General features: G+C 37.8%; 1 protein-coding gene across 1 annotated transcript in view; it reads right to left on the bottom strand.

Moving 5' to 3' along the window:
- The window catches only part of ITGA2 (integrin subunit alpha 2), a gene marked incomplete at both ends in the record, with an annotated part of 110,592 nt that overhangs the window by 66,049 nt on the left and 27,942 nt on the right, over nucleotides 1-16,601 (bottom strand). The window contains one exon of the mRNA XM_080718029.1: nucleotides 8,067-8,187. Coding sequence (XP_080574155.1) covers nucleotides 8,067-8,187 — 121 coding nt within the window. The remainder of the gene's footprint in view (nucleotides 1-8,066; nucleotides 8,188-16,601) is intronic.

Below are 16,601 nucleotides of genomic sequence, written 5' to 3'. Positions count from 1 at the left end.
ATAAAGAAGTTGATTCTAGGTTTCTCACTGGCAGCCAAGCCAAGATTTGCACCAGTGCCGTTTCATTCCAAATCCCCAACTCTTTCCATCAAAGTAAGTTCACTTAGAAGTGTCTTAGGGAAGAGATGTTCATTGGTTTCCCATAGAAAAGGTCATAAACAAATAAACAAATAGCTTCCACTGGTGCCACTCAGCATTTCCCAGATCTCTCTTCAGATGGACTTGGAGGGATGGGTGGAAACGTTTCTGAAAACCAGATGCTAAAAAAATACATGTGTGTTAAGTTTTCTTCACCCTTCTGAACGCACTTCATTTCAGAAATAGGCACTTTGGACGTTATTTCAGAAAAAAGCTTAAAATTACACAACAAACTGGCGTGGAGGACTTTCACAGATCATTGGCATGTTCCAGAATTCTGGGGCAACAGATCTTTTCCATGTGCAAGTCACAAATAATGAGTGGGTATGTGGGTTCATGTGTTGGTGCACACACAAACTTGTGTCAAGAATGGGAGAAGAAAGTCTGAGCAAGAAATATTTAAGATATTCTTTCTACCATAGATTTATCTTTATGAAAAATATTCCAAATTGTTTTAAACATTAGTCATGACTATCATTTAAAATTAGTAAAAAATAAAAAACAAACCACAAAGTATGGTGTGATAAATTCATGCTAAATGTAGGTGAATCTACATAAGGGTGGTCTAGGGGGCAATGTTCTAAAAGGTACATGGTTCTTCTCTTCCCCCACACCTGTTGCCAGGTAAGTGAAAATCAGTTGATAGGAGATATGCCACGTTGTACACATACATGAATGGTGTTGAGTGATGGTTTAATTATATGGTACTAGTATAAGTTAAATTAATAATATTTTATCAAACTGGAAAAGACAAAAAGGTGGATGGTAAGAATCATCCTTGCCCAAGGCAACGCCTAACAGAAAAGCCAGTGGAAGAATGAAGGAATTAATTGTGTAACAATTTTAGTTAAAAATTATGAAACTGAGAAGTTTTAGTTAAAAATTATGAAACTGAGCTGGGCATGATGGAGTATGCCTGTAATCCCAGTACTCGGGATGCTGAGACAGGAGGATTGCTGATTCAAAGCCAGCCTTAGTAACATAGGGGGGATCTCAGTAACTTAGCAAGACCCTGTCTCCAAAAAAATAAATCTGGGAGTATATTTAAGAAGTAGAATGCCACTGGATTCAATCCCTAGCACCACAAAAAAGATAAAAAAAAAGAAAGGAAGGAAGGAAAAAATCTGAAACATTTTACTTTATAAAGTTTATGTTAAAATTTGAATATCATTCATAAATGCTGATTATATTTTACTAACCCCTTCCTTGGAAACTTATGAAAATATTTTTCAATATGTCTGTGTTACATTATTTTATATTTATTATTTATTACGTCTGTAAACTTAGGCAAACTACCCAAACTTTCTATGTCTCAGTCACCTCATCTGTAAAAGGGATAATAATTATAGTAAACAACTGGAGTCATTATAAATACCATGTGTTAGCCAAGAAAGAGTGTTCAATAAATATAAGGTATTGTTATTGCAGTACCAAATGGCATATCTTTGATGTTTGCTATGGAATTGGGCGTTTATTCTTTGGTTTTTATTTAAAAATTTCTTATGGACACATTAATGGAAAACAATCTATTACATTTATTACAAACAAGCCTCCTATATAGACATTCTTTTATTTTGTTTTATTTGGCTGTGACACATGTTCATTCTATTTCTCCTCTCTCCTTAAGTACCTGGAATGCACCAGTCCTTGCCAGAACAAAAAATGCACTTCTTCAAATGGAAATACCCCTAATTCTCAGACAGTCCTCATCACAGGAGTGGTTGTAGTCTTCAATGGATTTTGAGTCATAATAAGCTCAGACTGTTCCTGGGACAGGCCTTCAGATTACACAAACAGAAGTGTGTGTGTGTTCCCACAAGCTCCAGGAAAAACAATAATTGTAGACATATCTCTATCCTCAATCCTTTGTAGATTGTTTGTGATATGGATTGCATCACCCACATTGAACATCCTGTGTGTAAGATGGGGGCTCTGGGGCGGAATGTCTCTCCTCTGCCCACACTGAGGAGAGAACAGGACGCAACTTTACTGACATCTTGGGAGGTCATCGTGGTTCTAAACTTATCCAGCCCACTGCAGACTATTAAAGCTCAAGATGTATCTATCAAATCCATGTCACCACACCATTTCTATTTCTAGAGTAAAAGTCTCTGGTGTATTAAAAATCGAATAAATAAATGAGGAATAGGATCAAGAATATCTTGTTAAAATATGATAGATCCTGATGTAAAATATGCCTTAGAAATACAACACACATAGCCAGGCGTGGTGGCACACGCTTGTAATCCCAGCATTTGGGAGGCTGAGATAGGAGGATCGTGGTTCTCAGACAGCCTCAGCTACTCAGTGAGGCCCTCCATAACTTAGTGAGACTGTTTCAAAATAAAGAATAAAAAAAAATAGGGCTGGGGTGTAGCTCAGAGATAGAACCCCCCTTGGTTCCGTGCCCAGTACTGCAAAAAAAAGAGAGAGAAAAGAAAAAAGAAATACAGTATCTTGGAAAGCTAAGACTGTACTTCAGAAATTGTGAGATGTGAGCCAGGTGCAGGAGCATACCTCTATCATCCCACTTAGGAGGCTGAGGCAGGAGGATTACAAGTTTAAGACCAGACTGGGTAGCTTAACAAGACTGTGTCTTAAAATTAAAAAAATAAAGCCAGGTGTGGTGGTGCAAGCTTGTAACCCCAGCGCTTGGGAGGCTGAGACAGGAGGATTGCACAGGTTCGAAGCCAGCATCAGCTACTTAGTGAGGCTCTCAGCAACTTAGTGAGACCATGTTTTTAAATATAGTATAAAATAGGTCCGGGATTGTAGCCAAGAGCTAGAAAAGCCCCTGGGTTCCACCCTCACCACAAAAAATAATAAAATAAAATAAAATAAAAAGGGTTAGGGATATAGTTCAGTGGTAGAGTGCTCCTGGGTTTAATCCCCAGTAAAGGAAAAATAAAAATAAAAAGGAATAACAGAATGTAACTTAAGAAAACTCAGACTAGAGTCTTAAACCAGTTGCCAGAAGAAGAGAAAGGTCTGAGAGATGAAGTAAAAACTCAGAGAGTTTCTAAAGAAAGTCAAAGGATAAAGGTAATAAAATCTCAGCTTCAGAATAAGCAGTAAAAGAGCAAAGAAAACAAAAATGTGTGTATGTGTGTGTGTGTGTGTGTGTACATATTTGTTCATGCATGTATTATATACATACCTTCAAGGAAAAAAGGACTCACATTTTATTTAAGGAAATCATAGTAGTATCCCGTTTTGTGCCCAGAATTAATATCAGAAGAAAAAGTTAATATTTAACCAGTGCTTCTCACATCTGCTAATTCTATCATGTCTACTCAGTTGTCATAAATTAAGAGCAGGGAAGGGCACAGTGCCAATTGTCAAAACAAATAGCCAATCCTGGATTCCAAGCTTTCTATTACTTTCCCTGAGCATTGTGAGGCTGCCGGCACCAGCACTGACCGCGGTCCACTTCAACATCATCCACCCACCCGAATCCCAGCCACAGCCCTGTCCTTGGTGGGCAGGGCTAATAACACAGATCCTGAAGAAACCCCGTCCCTGTAGTGCCCCAGGCCTTGGAAAGAGAAAATGATTACTTAATAGCATGAGAATATCGTGAGGCGTACACCAAAAGAGCATAACCACCAACAAATACACGGGGTTGGCGCTGTCTTATCTTCTGTACTGTTCACAGTTGCCTACTCTGCATACATCTTCCTAACCAGCAATTCCATGCTCCTGAGAGTCGCGGTCTATGTCTGTACTTCCTGCATTTCACATAGTGTGCAGTCCATGGTGAAGTAGATCATGCCCAGGGCTCCGTCTCTTCTATTTCTTTGCCATGTGTAAATCTAGATCAGTAATAGGATTCAGACAGGCCACCCAGCTTTTGCTCTCCTTCCTTCCTGTTTGTTACCTCCAGGCACTTCAGCCCCTCAGGACAGCTGCCGTCCCTTCTGTCCCTCATTGTGGCAGCTTATGCTCACACTAGCAGGTGGCTACATACATCACATCCCAGGTCCATTGCCACGCTTTCCTGGAAATTCCCATTCTAAAATTCAAAGCACTAGCCCAGCCAGTAATCCACTGGAGCCTTGTCTCCCACTTAGCCCAGTCAGTAATCCACTGGAGCCTTGTCTCCCACTAGCCGCGGCCCCGTGTTTGTAGTCTCTTGGGAATGCTAGGAAATTCAGACATGCCTGGCATCCCTGGTGTTGACATGACCCCATCAGCACCAGACTCACTCTCCTCCTAACAGACTGGTCTTTTATCATGGTGTTGAATGCTTTCAGAGAAGTTTGGAGACAGAAAAAAAAGAAGGCTGCCTCTTACTTTCCCAGCACTCTGTCTGACAGGTTCCTGTCAATCCTTTGTCTGTTTTGGTTTTACTCAGCTTCCAGGTGGTTGAGTTCTTTTACAATCTTTATTGTAGGCTTATTATTAGCGATGACAGCTTTTGCTCTTAAAGTTACTCTGTCCCAGGCACACTGTTACATAAAAAGCATGACCTCAAACTCAAGGCTAGGCTGTCCCAAGAAGCAGTCATGCTCATGAAGCAGATCACTGGAGTTTATCTGAAGATCTCATACAGCTCATACTATTCTTTTTTATTTCTTCTTTTTTTGGTGGTACTGGGAAGTGAAGCCAGGAACATTCTATCTCTGAGCTATACCCTCAGCCCTTTTTATGTTTTGTTTTGAAATAGGTTCTCACTAGGTTTCTGAGAGTCTTTCTATACTGCTGAGGCTGTCCTTGAACCTGTGATCCTCAAGTTTCAGCCTTTCTAGTACTGGGATTACACCACACTTGCACCACCACACTCAGACAATGCATACTTTGTAAGTTTATCTATTTAGTTCACTTTGTAGAGGACCTGGGATGAATCATCTGGAAGGAAATTTTTCATTCAGTCATTCAATAAATAATTATCAATTCCATGTTTGGTGCCAGATGCCACTCTGGATGCTGAGATCAGGCCAGCAAACAAAACAATGTTCCTTTACTCAGCCACAAGGCAGAAGATAGGTAATGGACACATAGACACATAAGTTCATTTCAAATAACAACTGCTAGATAGAAAATCAACCTGCATATAAGGCTAGAGGGTGACTAAGAGGTAAGATGAGATGCTATATAGGAAATATGTTCTGAAAGGTCCTGAGGAGCAGACATCTGAACAGAGACTGAAGGATGAGAACCAACGGGCTGAACACAAATCTTGGAAAAATTCTTGCAGAAAGGAGGGAGGGATAGGCAGAAGCTTTGAATTAGGAATGGGATTGGTGTGTTCAAGTCAATGGAATATAGGAAAGAATAAAGAGTAGGAGAAAGGGTAAAAGGTCATGTAGGTGAGGCAGGCTGCCACTGGATCACCAAAGTTCCTTTAAGGAATTTTAACTTATTCTAAATGAAGTAAAAGCCACAGAAAGTTTACATCTAGGAAATAAGTTCACACTGGCTGCAGAGAGGAGAGTAGAATAAGGAAGGATGGGAAAGAGTCAGGAGGCAGGTGGAGAAGCTGGTGTAGCAGACCTGCAAGAGCTAGTGTTGATTTCCGTCAGGGTGGTCACAGAGCAGGTGGTCAGAAGTGGTCAGATTTACTGTGTATTTTTTGGATGGGCCAGCAGGGCTGGCTTAGGGATGAGATAAAGAGAAGAAGAAAGAAAGAGATGAGTCAAGGAAATTTTTATCTTATTTGATGGTGAAAAATATTAAATACTTGTTTTCTCAGTAAAGTTTGATCTGTCTATTAGACATTAAATTGGAGATGTTGAATGGATTGTTTAATGTGAAATTTTGCAGTAATGAATCCGGGATGGACATGTAAGATTGTGGGTTATTAGATGCTTTGTCCACTAAATTCTAAGGTCAAAACACTGACCATATCATCTGTCTAGCCTTCTTACTACTTTATAATTATTAAAGCAAAATTTAGGAATTGATAGAGAAACAACTCTCTCGTATCCCAAGTGATTACAGAAGTTGCTACTTTATTTCTTCCAGATGACTGACACGCTATCTCCAATCTGCATCGCTGTCCATCTGCCATCACTAGTTAGTGGTCCTCTGCGCCTATTCATCTCCACCACTTAGAATCCACCTCAAAATTCACCTCCTCCAGGAGACCTTCTGAGCGGCATTGCCCTTGCTCAAATTGATTTCTTATTGTTTTCTCATCACACAGACAGGCAGGCCCCAACCTGAGAACAACTTGGATTTAAAATATTCCTTGCCGGGCGTGGTGGTGCACGCTTGTAATCCCCGCGCTTGTGAGGCTGAGACAGGAGGATCGCACAGGTTCAAAATCAGCCTCACTGGCTTAAGAGACCCTGTTTCCAAATAAAGTATAAAATAGGTCTGGGAGTATAGCCCAGAGGTAGAAAAGTCCCTGGGTTCCACCCCCAGTACCACAAAAAATAAAATAAAATGTTCCTTTGAATTCAATAGTTTAGAGCATCCCATGTAAGTTCACACACAAAAGAAGTTATGCATTATAGCTCTTATGTGATAGCCTACGGAATCCCTTGCAATGATTGCAAATTGTTCTAGAAGGTGGAGATCAGGACCTGGAGTTCCAGGGTGAGTGGAGACAGTCCGGAACCTTCTACTGCAACATGGAGATGAGGTCCCAATCAGATCCCACTCTGGTGCTGAGGCTCCACCTCAGATGGGTACCAACCGGGGCAGAGGAGCGACTTCAGCCCTTCTTCCTAAATGCAGCTGTTCAGAATCACCTGATTTCCCTTAGCAAATGCATTGCTGTTATGGGAAAGTTCAACTAGCAATTGAGAACTATTATTTCCTTCTATCTTCATAATAGTGGTTGTTTATTTGCCAAGGAGAAAAGTAATGGTTTATAAATGTAACACTTATTTGGCACTTAAAGACTAGGGGAAGAGGGCTTGTGGCAAAAATAAAAGGTGCTAAGGCCACTAGGGAAAGGCACCTCTGTAAGTCGTTTAGGGATGCTTGTGAGGACCTTTTATTACATGGCACGAGGAAGGCTAATTTAGAAGGAGACGAGCAGGCAAAGCCTTGCTGAAGAAGAAAATATAGGGCGCAATTCTACCATCTAAAAATGGCCCCAAATAATACAGCATTGGCTAGCTGAGTATTTTAAAAGCGTAGTAAGTTTTGGTTTGTAGAATAAAAAATAAAAACAATCTCTCACTCTCTTTAACCAGTTTATTTCATGGTCAAAACTGATATTATAAATAAATTTTCTGTGGAGTATTTAGGAAAATGTTCTTTCCAGGATTTTATTTATTTATTTATTTATTTATTTATTTATGTGTAAAGGTGGGTACTGGTGTTTAACCCAGAGACATTCTACCTCGGATCCATACCCTCAGCCCTTTTTTTATTTTTTATTATTTGAAACAGGGTCTCACTAAGTTGCTGAGGCTGACCTCAAACATGGGATCCTCCTGTCTCAGTCTCTGATTACAGGGATGTACCACCATGTTTGGCTCATTTAGAGTTTTAAAAATATCATTAAACCATCTCATTAATTATCAATCTGTAGTTGTCATTATCAAAAAAATAACTTTCAAGCCAGGCGTGGTGGCACACACTTATAATCCCAACATTTGGGAGGCTGAGACAGGAGGATCACGGTTCGTGGACAGCCTCAACTACTACTTAGTGAGGCCCTTTGCAACTCAGTGAGACCCTGTTTTAAAATAATAAAAAAATAAGGCTGGGAGTGTAGCTTGGAGATAGAAGGCCCCTGGGTTCCATCCCCAGTAACACACACAAAAAAGAAATATCTTTCATTTAAAAATATTTATGTACTATCCATTAATAGTTTAATCAGCTGGGCACAGTGGACAGTGGCACATGCTTAATATATATATATATATATATATATATATATATATATATATCTCACTTTGAATAACCAATTAGAATCAAATACAAAATTTATGTAGTATTTTATGAAATCATAAAGAAGAAAATACTCTTACCAGTTGCCTTTTGGATTTATAAACTGCTGCACTGCATAGCCAAACTGTTCACTTGATGTTCCAGAAAATATTTTTGCTTCTGGGAGACCAACATTATATGCCAAACAACAATTTAAAATGCCTGTAAGAAAAATAAAAACAAAAGTCCATATTTACCATTTATGAATATAAATGTATAATATAATTGTTACAGCCCACTTTAAAAAACTTTTTTGACCTCATAATTATTGTTCTTATTAGTGTTTACCAAGAAATAATAGAGCTCTGGAACCATGCCAAATATTTAATATTTATGATTCCTTATCTTAGTCTCCTCACAAAAACTTTAGGGAATCGTTAATAAGATTATTTTGGTTTTGTAGTGACTTCTGTGGTTCTAGAAGGTAAGTGTGTCTCACAACTGGAGAGTAGTACAGGTAAGGACAAGATCTGAGTCGAGGACTGGCTGACTCAAGACCCTGAATTCCTCCTATGACCCATTTTATTTAGACAAAAATGGAGAAACCGTAGATGAGCAAATAAGGTGACCTAACTGAGGGTTATGGGATGCAACCTAACTAACTGAGGGTTATGGGATGGGGAACAGAGAAACTCCCTAATACACATGATGTAGATTCACAAAGTCAATCACTAAGCCAAACATGAGAAGGAAGGAGGAGGGAAGAAATATGGGGGAGTTGGGGAAGGGCTAAATGAGTGACGTGTGTTCGTATGCCTCTACTATTTTGTGCTCCATTAAGAATTAATACAATGCATGAATAAAAAAAAGAGAAAAAATAAATCAAATTGGTACAAAAAAATACCCTGAGTGTTCAAGCCACTGTATGTATCCCTAAGGATTCTATGTCATTTGAGTTCTATCTGTCCTTCCTAACATAATAAGATTCTAAGTCACCCAGGCTCAGGATCTGAAGGGGACCTTCTATTTTTTCTGAATTCCATTGTAGATCTTGACATAGTCTCTACATGAAATGTCCATTCAGAAAGAAGAGCTGTCTATGTAAAAAGAGGTAGAAAAATCACAGCTCCTTGAAAACTATCATTTTCTTTCAGAAGGGATCATTTCAGAGGATAAAAATGTAGGAGAAAGCTGGGCATGGTGGCGCACACTTGTAATCCCCACGCTTGGGAGTCTGAGACAGGAGGATCGCGCAGGTTGGAAGCCAGCCTCAACTGGCTTAAGAGACCCTGTTTCCAAGTAAGAACTATAAAAAAGGTCTGGGAGTGTAGCCTGGAGGTAGAAGGCCCCTGGGTTCCATCCCCAGTACCACCAAAAAAAAAAAAAAAAGTAGGAGAAAATGTCACAGTTTTTTTATTCCAGTGGGAACTCAAAAGCACTTTTGTTTTTTGATGCATCTTCCTGAATGATAGAAAAATGGTGGTCATTAAAAAGGAAACAACAAAGACCAAGGAACATAACTCTGCGCTGGGCTTTTTTGAAAATTCTTGTTTCTGATGCAAAGGGGAGAAGTGGAAGAGTGAGCTGTCTCCTCTCCGACTCTGTCAGCACTGATGCTGGTGGGCCATCACTGTATGACAGCAGATTTGCTGATACAAACGCTTTCCGTGGAAACGGAATGTGTGTCACATTGTTTAGGATCAGTATTTATCTTTGCAGACACTGAAGACAGAGTGGACTATTTAAAATTAACATCAAAGTTCCAAACATGCATTTTAACAAAAGAATATCCCCTAATCTCAGAAGAACATAGCATATAGTTAATCATTCTAGGTTAGAAAAAGACTATCTGTTGACCGTTATACATAGAAAACTTCTGGGGCAGATTTTGTAGAATGCTTCAAAGAAAAAAAATAAAGTCAATGATAAAGCAGTTGACACGCCTCTCTGAGTGCCAAAATCACTCTCCCGGGAACTTGCTCACTCAAGAAAGCTCAGCTCATAATTTCTTAGAGATATGTGCTGACAGGAAAAACAGTACAAACATTAATTTTGAACTCTTCTATAGTAAAATCTACACAGCTTAATATTTGCAAATTGTATCCTTAATGTCTATGTGTCATAGACACTATTGGTCCTTTTTATTTTTGGAAAAATAAAATGTGAAAGAAAATAACATAGCAAATTAGGCAGAAAACTGGAATTGGCAGTTGGAATACTGGTATTTCCAGTCAACATTTTATCCTCATTCCATTGTGCAGAACTCACTAAATACTATTTGAATATTTACCAGTTGTCAAACATACTAGTAAAAACTTGGAGACATGATGCCAAGTTACTCTCACTTTAAAAAATGTCTAGAAAGAACAAAAGTGACTGTATACAGAATGACCTCATTTACCCCCATTAGTTAGAACTTTGCAAATCATATAATAGCCTGAAATCATTCTATCATCTAGCAGTTATGTCTAACAACATATGCATTACTTTTGCAGTCATGCCTTTGCTTCACAACAGGCATGCATTTTTGTAAAATACATTATTAGTTTATTTCATTATTGTGCAAACATAATAGAATGTACTTGAATAAATGAAGATGGCTACAACATCCCTGGGTGATGTAATCTTAGGGAACTGCCATCATATCTGTGGTCCATTGTTAGCTGAAATGTTACACAGTGGGGATTGAACCCAGGGAATTCTACTCTGAGCTACACCCTCCCAGTCCTATTTCTTTTTCTTTATTTTGAAACGGGATCTCACTAAGTTGTGGAGGGCCTCAATAGGTAGCTGAGGGTGGCCTTGAACCTGTGATCCTACCGTCTTAGCCTCCCAAGTACTGGGATTAAAAGCATGCACCACCATGTCCAGCTCTTTTTATCATGTAACAGTTTAACTTTGCAAAAGTATAAGTATACATATGCTTATGCATTTAAATATACACACACATGCGATATTGTTAAAACATGTAAAAGGTCACTTCATCTCCCTGCTTAAAACACCCCAAGGTCTCACTACTGCACCAAGAATAAAATCCAATTTCCCCACCATAGTTCCAAAGGTCCTTCCTGGTCTGGTACTTGTGGTCTTTCTGACCTCACTTACCTCCCTCTTCTTGCTCACCATGTTCCAGCAACACTCATTTTCCTGCTGCCCCTGAACACATCCAGTTCGTTCTGCTTATGGCCTCTGAAGCTGCCTGTCCCCACTGCCTGTAACAGTCTCACAATGCACCATGTAAGTATTTGCTCAAAGTAGTCTCTGCTCTCCTTAAGGGACCTCCCCAACCCCAAATGAGCAGCAGCACCTTGCTCTGTCACTACCAAGATCAAAACAGCAATCAACTCACCTATCTAGAGTGCTTGGCACCTGTCTCTGTCTACTAAAACACAAGCTCCTGGAGACACGACCTTATTTCTTTTATTCACTTTTATTTTTTTAGCATCTAGAATAATTTTTGTCAAATAAAACACATTTTAATTAATATATGTTCCTCAATGATGATAATTTAATTAATACATGTTATTCCACGATGATGATTTAGAATAAAGAGAAAACTAGAGAGGAAAAAGATCACTAAGCAATCTATCATTCTAATCCAAGTGCAATTAACTCGAATATATTTTTCCCAGTATTTTTCCTTCTATGGTTTGAACTATAACGTCTGTCCCAATTTGTATCTACTATTTCTTAATGCTCATGCCTTTTTTCCAATTTAAGAATTTTCCTGACTCATTTGATATCCATAATAACCAAGCGCAAGAGCAAATCCTAGCTATTATTATCAACTTACAAATAAGGAAACTAGAACTCATGAAGACTAAGTGCCCTTCTTGCTCAGTGTCACACTAGTGGATGAGCTCTGAGTCTTGGTTTGGCTCATCTTCTCCAAATGTATTGCTTAGAATTTCCATTCATAAATGGTCTGCTCAGTTTCTTCATGAAACATGTCACTCTTTATGATTGTTTCTTCTATCCATTGATTCTAAATCTCTCTTGCTACTTAATCCTTCCCTTAAGATCCAGCTTTTTTTTTTGGGTAAATCTGGACAATATCAACTCATCCACTTTTTTTCTCTTTTAAAAATATCCACAATTCAATATCTGTCTCATCATTTCATGCTTAGCACATGATATTGATCAGCTTATATAAATTTATATAAAATATTCAGTCTAGAAGCTGGGTGTGGTGGTGCACACTTGGAATCCTAGTACTTGGGAGGCTGAGACAGGAGGATCGCAGGACAGGCCAGCCTCAACTATTTAGTAAGGTTCTCTGCAATTTATTGAGACCCTGTTTCAAAATAAAGAATAAAAAATAGGGCTGAGGATATAGTTTGGAGGTATACTGCCCCTGGGTTCAATCCCCAGTATTGTAAAATAAGTAAATAAATAAAGTATTCAGTCTAAGTCAACATCAATTTCTTCCTTTAAATCCCAGTGTTTATAATAAGTTTCTGTTCTGTCTTCCTAACCTAATTGGATTGTACAAAGATTAAAAACTGTATGTGGCCCATCTTGTTTCCTTTTGCCAGTCATTGTTTTATGTCTATGGATACTAAGAAATAGATCATTCAACACATATCTATCTAGCTCTTTTGTCCTTGGAGTTTTTCTAGGTCTCAAGTATACAGAAAATAAACAAAATAAATAATATCCCAACTCATTACACTTACTTCCATTCTTCTAATTTGATTAAAAAACAAAAAATTATATCATAATGGAATGAGTATAAAAATACAAAATGGTACTCTGATGTCTGAGTCAAAGTCTGAGATGAGTATAAATCTAAGTTTGAAGGCTTCACAGAGGAGATGGGACCTATTCTGGACCTTGCAGGATGAGATGAAATTCACTACACTTAGAACTCATTCCAGGTACAAGGGACATCACAGTAGGCAGGCATAAAGGTGGAAAAGAGAAGACCATGAGAAAGGGGAAAAGTTTGGCACAGAAAGTCATTGATTGCTTCACTGTAAACACTTCTAGTTCTATTTTGGATACAATGAGTTGACTCAAACCGACTTGAGCTTTGCCCTTTCAGGAGCATATTATTACCCGGACCATAAATCTTGTCCCTGTCTTCATGAGAACACCTGGGAACGCAGTAACAGCATGGCAAACCCAAACCATCAAAGGTAACCTTGTCACACATTTGAGGACAATAACTACACCAGAGATTCTATTAATTTCCATAAAAACTGACAAATATAAGCATTGTGTGTCCTGGAAGGTTAACTAATTTCTTCTACTTTCACAATAAAAAGGAAAGAGTGTTTCATCTTTGATTTTAACCTATGCAGATTTTTTATTTTTTATTCATTTAAAAATTTTATAGGACTTCTTCTCTATAGGTTTCAAATTATGTCTGATATATATATATATATATATATATATATATATATATATATATATATATATATAATTTTGGAATAATTTAAGAATTAGTTTCAGCAATATGGAATTTTTTCTCTCACTTTACTCTGAAATCCAATTTTAAATTATAAGACAATTCAAAATAGAAATATGTAGTTCTGGATTGGATATAGTTAAGCTAGTTTTGTTCTCAATATGCAGTGAAGATCAGAAAGGAAAATATCTTTTGAAAACAAGAACAGAAATATATAAATGTATGAAACAAAATGTGTCAATCCATGTACAACAACAAAAAATTATAAGGGGAATCTTTTGTCTCCCATTATATAATTTTTAGAGTTTAAGGAACATATTTGTGGAAAAGACTGGCAGAAGTGTCTGATCTGTGTGGCCAGTACAAATATAAACCTATCTATGTACACTGAAGGATGAGTGTAGTGAGCTTTCCATGGAACAGATTTATTTGCAGAAGGATGCAGGGAAATGGGAGAAATTCAGGTGAAGATAAGAGAATAAAGATCAAAAGTGAGAGGAGAGGCGGGAGTGGTGGTGCACGCTTGTAATCCCAGTGTTCGGGAGGCTGAGACCTGAAGGATCGCGGTCCGCGGACAGCCTCAGCTACTTAGTGAGGCCTTCTGCAACTCAGTGAGACCCGGTTTCAAAATAAAGAATAAAAAATAGGGCAGGGGGTGTAGCTTGGAGGTCCAATGCTCCTGGGTTCCATCCCCAGACTCACACAACACACACACAAAAATGTGAGAGGAGGTCTCAGGAAGAAAGAGGTGGTTTTAGTAGTAGGCCCTCAGATTGTACTCTGGCCCATCCCTGCAAAATTATGTTGGCATTTCAGGAGGAAAAAAATGTCTCCTCTAAATAGTGAACAATAACAAAAAAATATTGCAAGGCCCAGATCTCCATAAACTGTGAGCACAGGGTGTCACTGCTCAGGAGGGGACGGGTCTGAAGAGGCTGCGAAGAACTGGCAGGAGCAGAGCACAGAGCACCTGTACACCAAGACTTCATACCCAGTGCAGGTGCGGTAGCGACCAGGATACAGGACCACACTAGTAAGGGCAGCAAAGGTGCCTAGGAAACCAAGGTTCCTGGTCCAGAAGAACACACTCCCAAAGGATGAAAAGCAGTGGTTAGAGATTTAGACTTCCCCTGTTTTACAGGTAGATAACTGGGCCATAGAAATACTTTATTGTTAATCATGATTTTGTATTTTATGTCATCTTTCAATCTTAAGTGGCCTAGGAAAATATACTTCATGCAAGTAGCTTCGATGATTTTAGCAATCTAAAAATTATTTTTATAAACACATAATTAAAATATCCAGATTGTCCAATATGAAGGATCAAGTATGCAAGTTGTAGCAAACTAGAAGGAATTTTACATTGTCATTGACAAAGAGTAATTATGAAGACTATACAATAGGACAAAATGCTCAGTGAGAGTAAAGTATAAAGTATTAAGAATATAAAACAAAAAATCTATAAAACATGAACACAGCAAGCAGTACAATTGTAAATGTAAGTTGATGGTTTCAAAGTTGCTATTAGTGTATTGTAGTTTTCTTGCAATAACTTAAAAAAAGATAAAAATAACAAAGCAAATGACTTCTATTTTCCTAGGCTAACAGAACTATAAACATGACCTATATTACCTCAACCTCATCTGCAGTGTTTAATCTTATTATCACACTCATAAAATAAATCTTATTGTCACACTCAAAATAAATAAATAAATAAATACAAATAAAATAAAATGCTGGCTTACTAGGGTAGTTTGACTCAATTTAATTTGCTAGGCATGTACAAAGAATTAGGTCTTTATATTTATTCCTATATATTTAAAAGAGAAATGGTTATGTTTTCTATTTCAGTATCTTAAATAGCCACACTTTAATTCCATTTATAGCATGTCTTTGTATGAACTTCTCCGTATCTGTCTGATGACATGGCTCTCTCTGTGATTCTAGGATTTTCTTTACTCCATTTACAATTATCCCTGACACAAAGCTGATTAATTTATATGCACACAAACACACCTGCACATGTTTGTAACAGAGACTTCATTTTCTCATCCATTCCTTTTTATTCAACAAACATTTACTGAGTGATTACTACGCAGCAGATAATGTTCTTAGTGTAAGGATGGTAATTATAAGATAACAGTTCTTTGCTAAGTTACAAAATGTACACAGATGAGTTGTTCAAAAGAACACACTGTTAGGACTGAGGGAGACTAAATTAACTGTGAACTCTGAGGTTTGTGGGCAGTTTTAAGGCCTCATATTTTTTATCTCTGAACATAGAGACTCATGTTTAAGGCTTCTTTCATATAGATTCTACTAGTTAATATGTTTTGTTCAAAATAAAAAATTAACTAGAGTTGCTTATTCTACATAAGTGTCTTGTTTTATCCATTTTGCTTCAATAAGTCATGTTAAAATACTTCAGCTTATTTTAAAATTAAAAATTTAAAGCATTTTTTTAATTTAAAGATTATTTCGCCTATTTTAGATATGACTCCCTCAAGGATAAATGTGACTTCTAATACAAATTCTGTTATATTTTCTAGAATACTCTTTGTCTTATTCAAAAGACATATCATCTGAGAAGATTTTTATACCAAGATGGTATAAATGGCCATCTTAGTAGAGTTAGCACTACCTCACGGTTGGATCCAAGTCTTATTTTTTTTTTTTATTTTTTATTAGTGGTATTGGGGATAAAATCCAGGGGCATTCTACCTCCAAGCAACACCCCAGCCCTATTTTTCCATTCTCCACCTGGAAACAGGGTCTCACTGAGTTGCAAAGGGCCTCACTAAGTAGAAGTAGCTGAGGCTGTCCGCAAACCGCAATCCTCTCGTCTCAGCCTCCCGATTGCTGGGACTACAAGCGTGTGCCACCACCCAAGTTTTATTTTTTAAAAATAACAGTACTAGAAAGCAATAAATGTTGACATTGAAAACAAGATTATTTTTTCCTTTTTTATAAAGTAAAAGTAGAGGTTTGTGTTTTAAAATAGTATGTAAAATTTCCCAAACAGTATAAGCTATCTCGGATGTCATATTTCTATTGACAAACCAAATCTGTCATACTCATATTAAGTACAAACTCACCGTCTTCATCCAAATTAATCTTGAATGCATCCACAAACACTGAAAATTCTCAGTAAAACAGTAAGAAAATATGTTCCCACCTTAAGAAACTTGTAGTCCACCAATGAACCTGACAATTCAGACCTCATTCT

Source organism: Muscardinus avellanarius (assembly GCF_963383645.1).
Source record: "Muscardinus avellanarius genome assembly, chromosome: 1".
Classification (NCBI taxonomy): domain Eukaryota; kingdom Metazoa; phylum Chordata; class Mammalia; order Rodentia; family Gliridae; genus Muscardinus; species Muscardinus avellanarius.
Note: the sequence above shows the minus strand (reverse complement) of the source record. Positions and strands in the feature narration are given on the sequence as shown.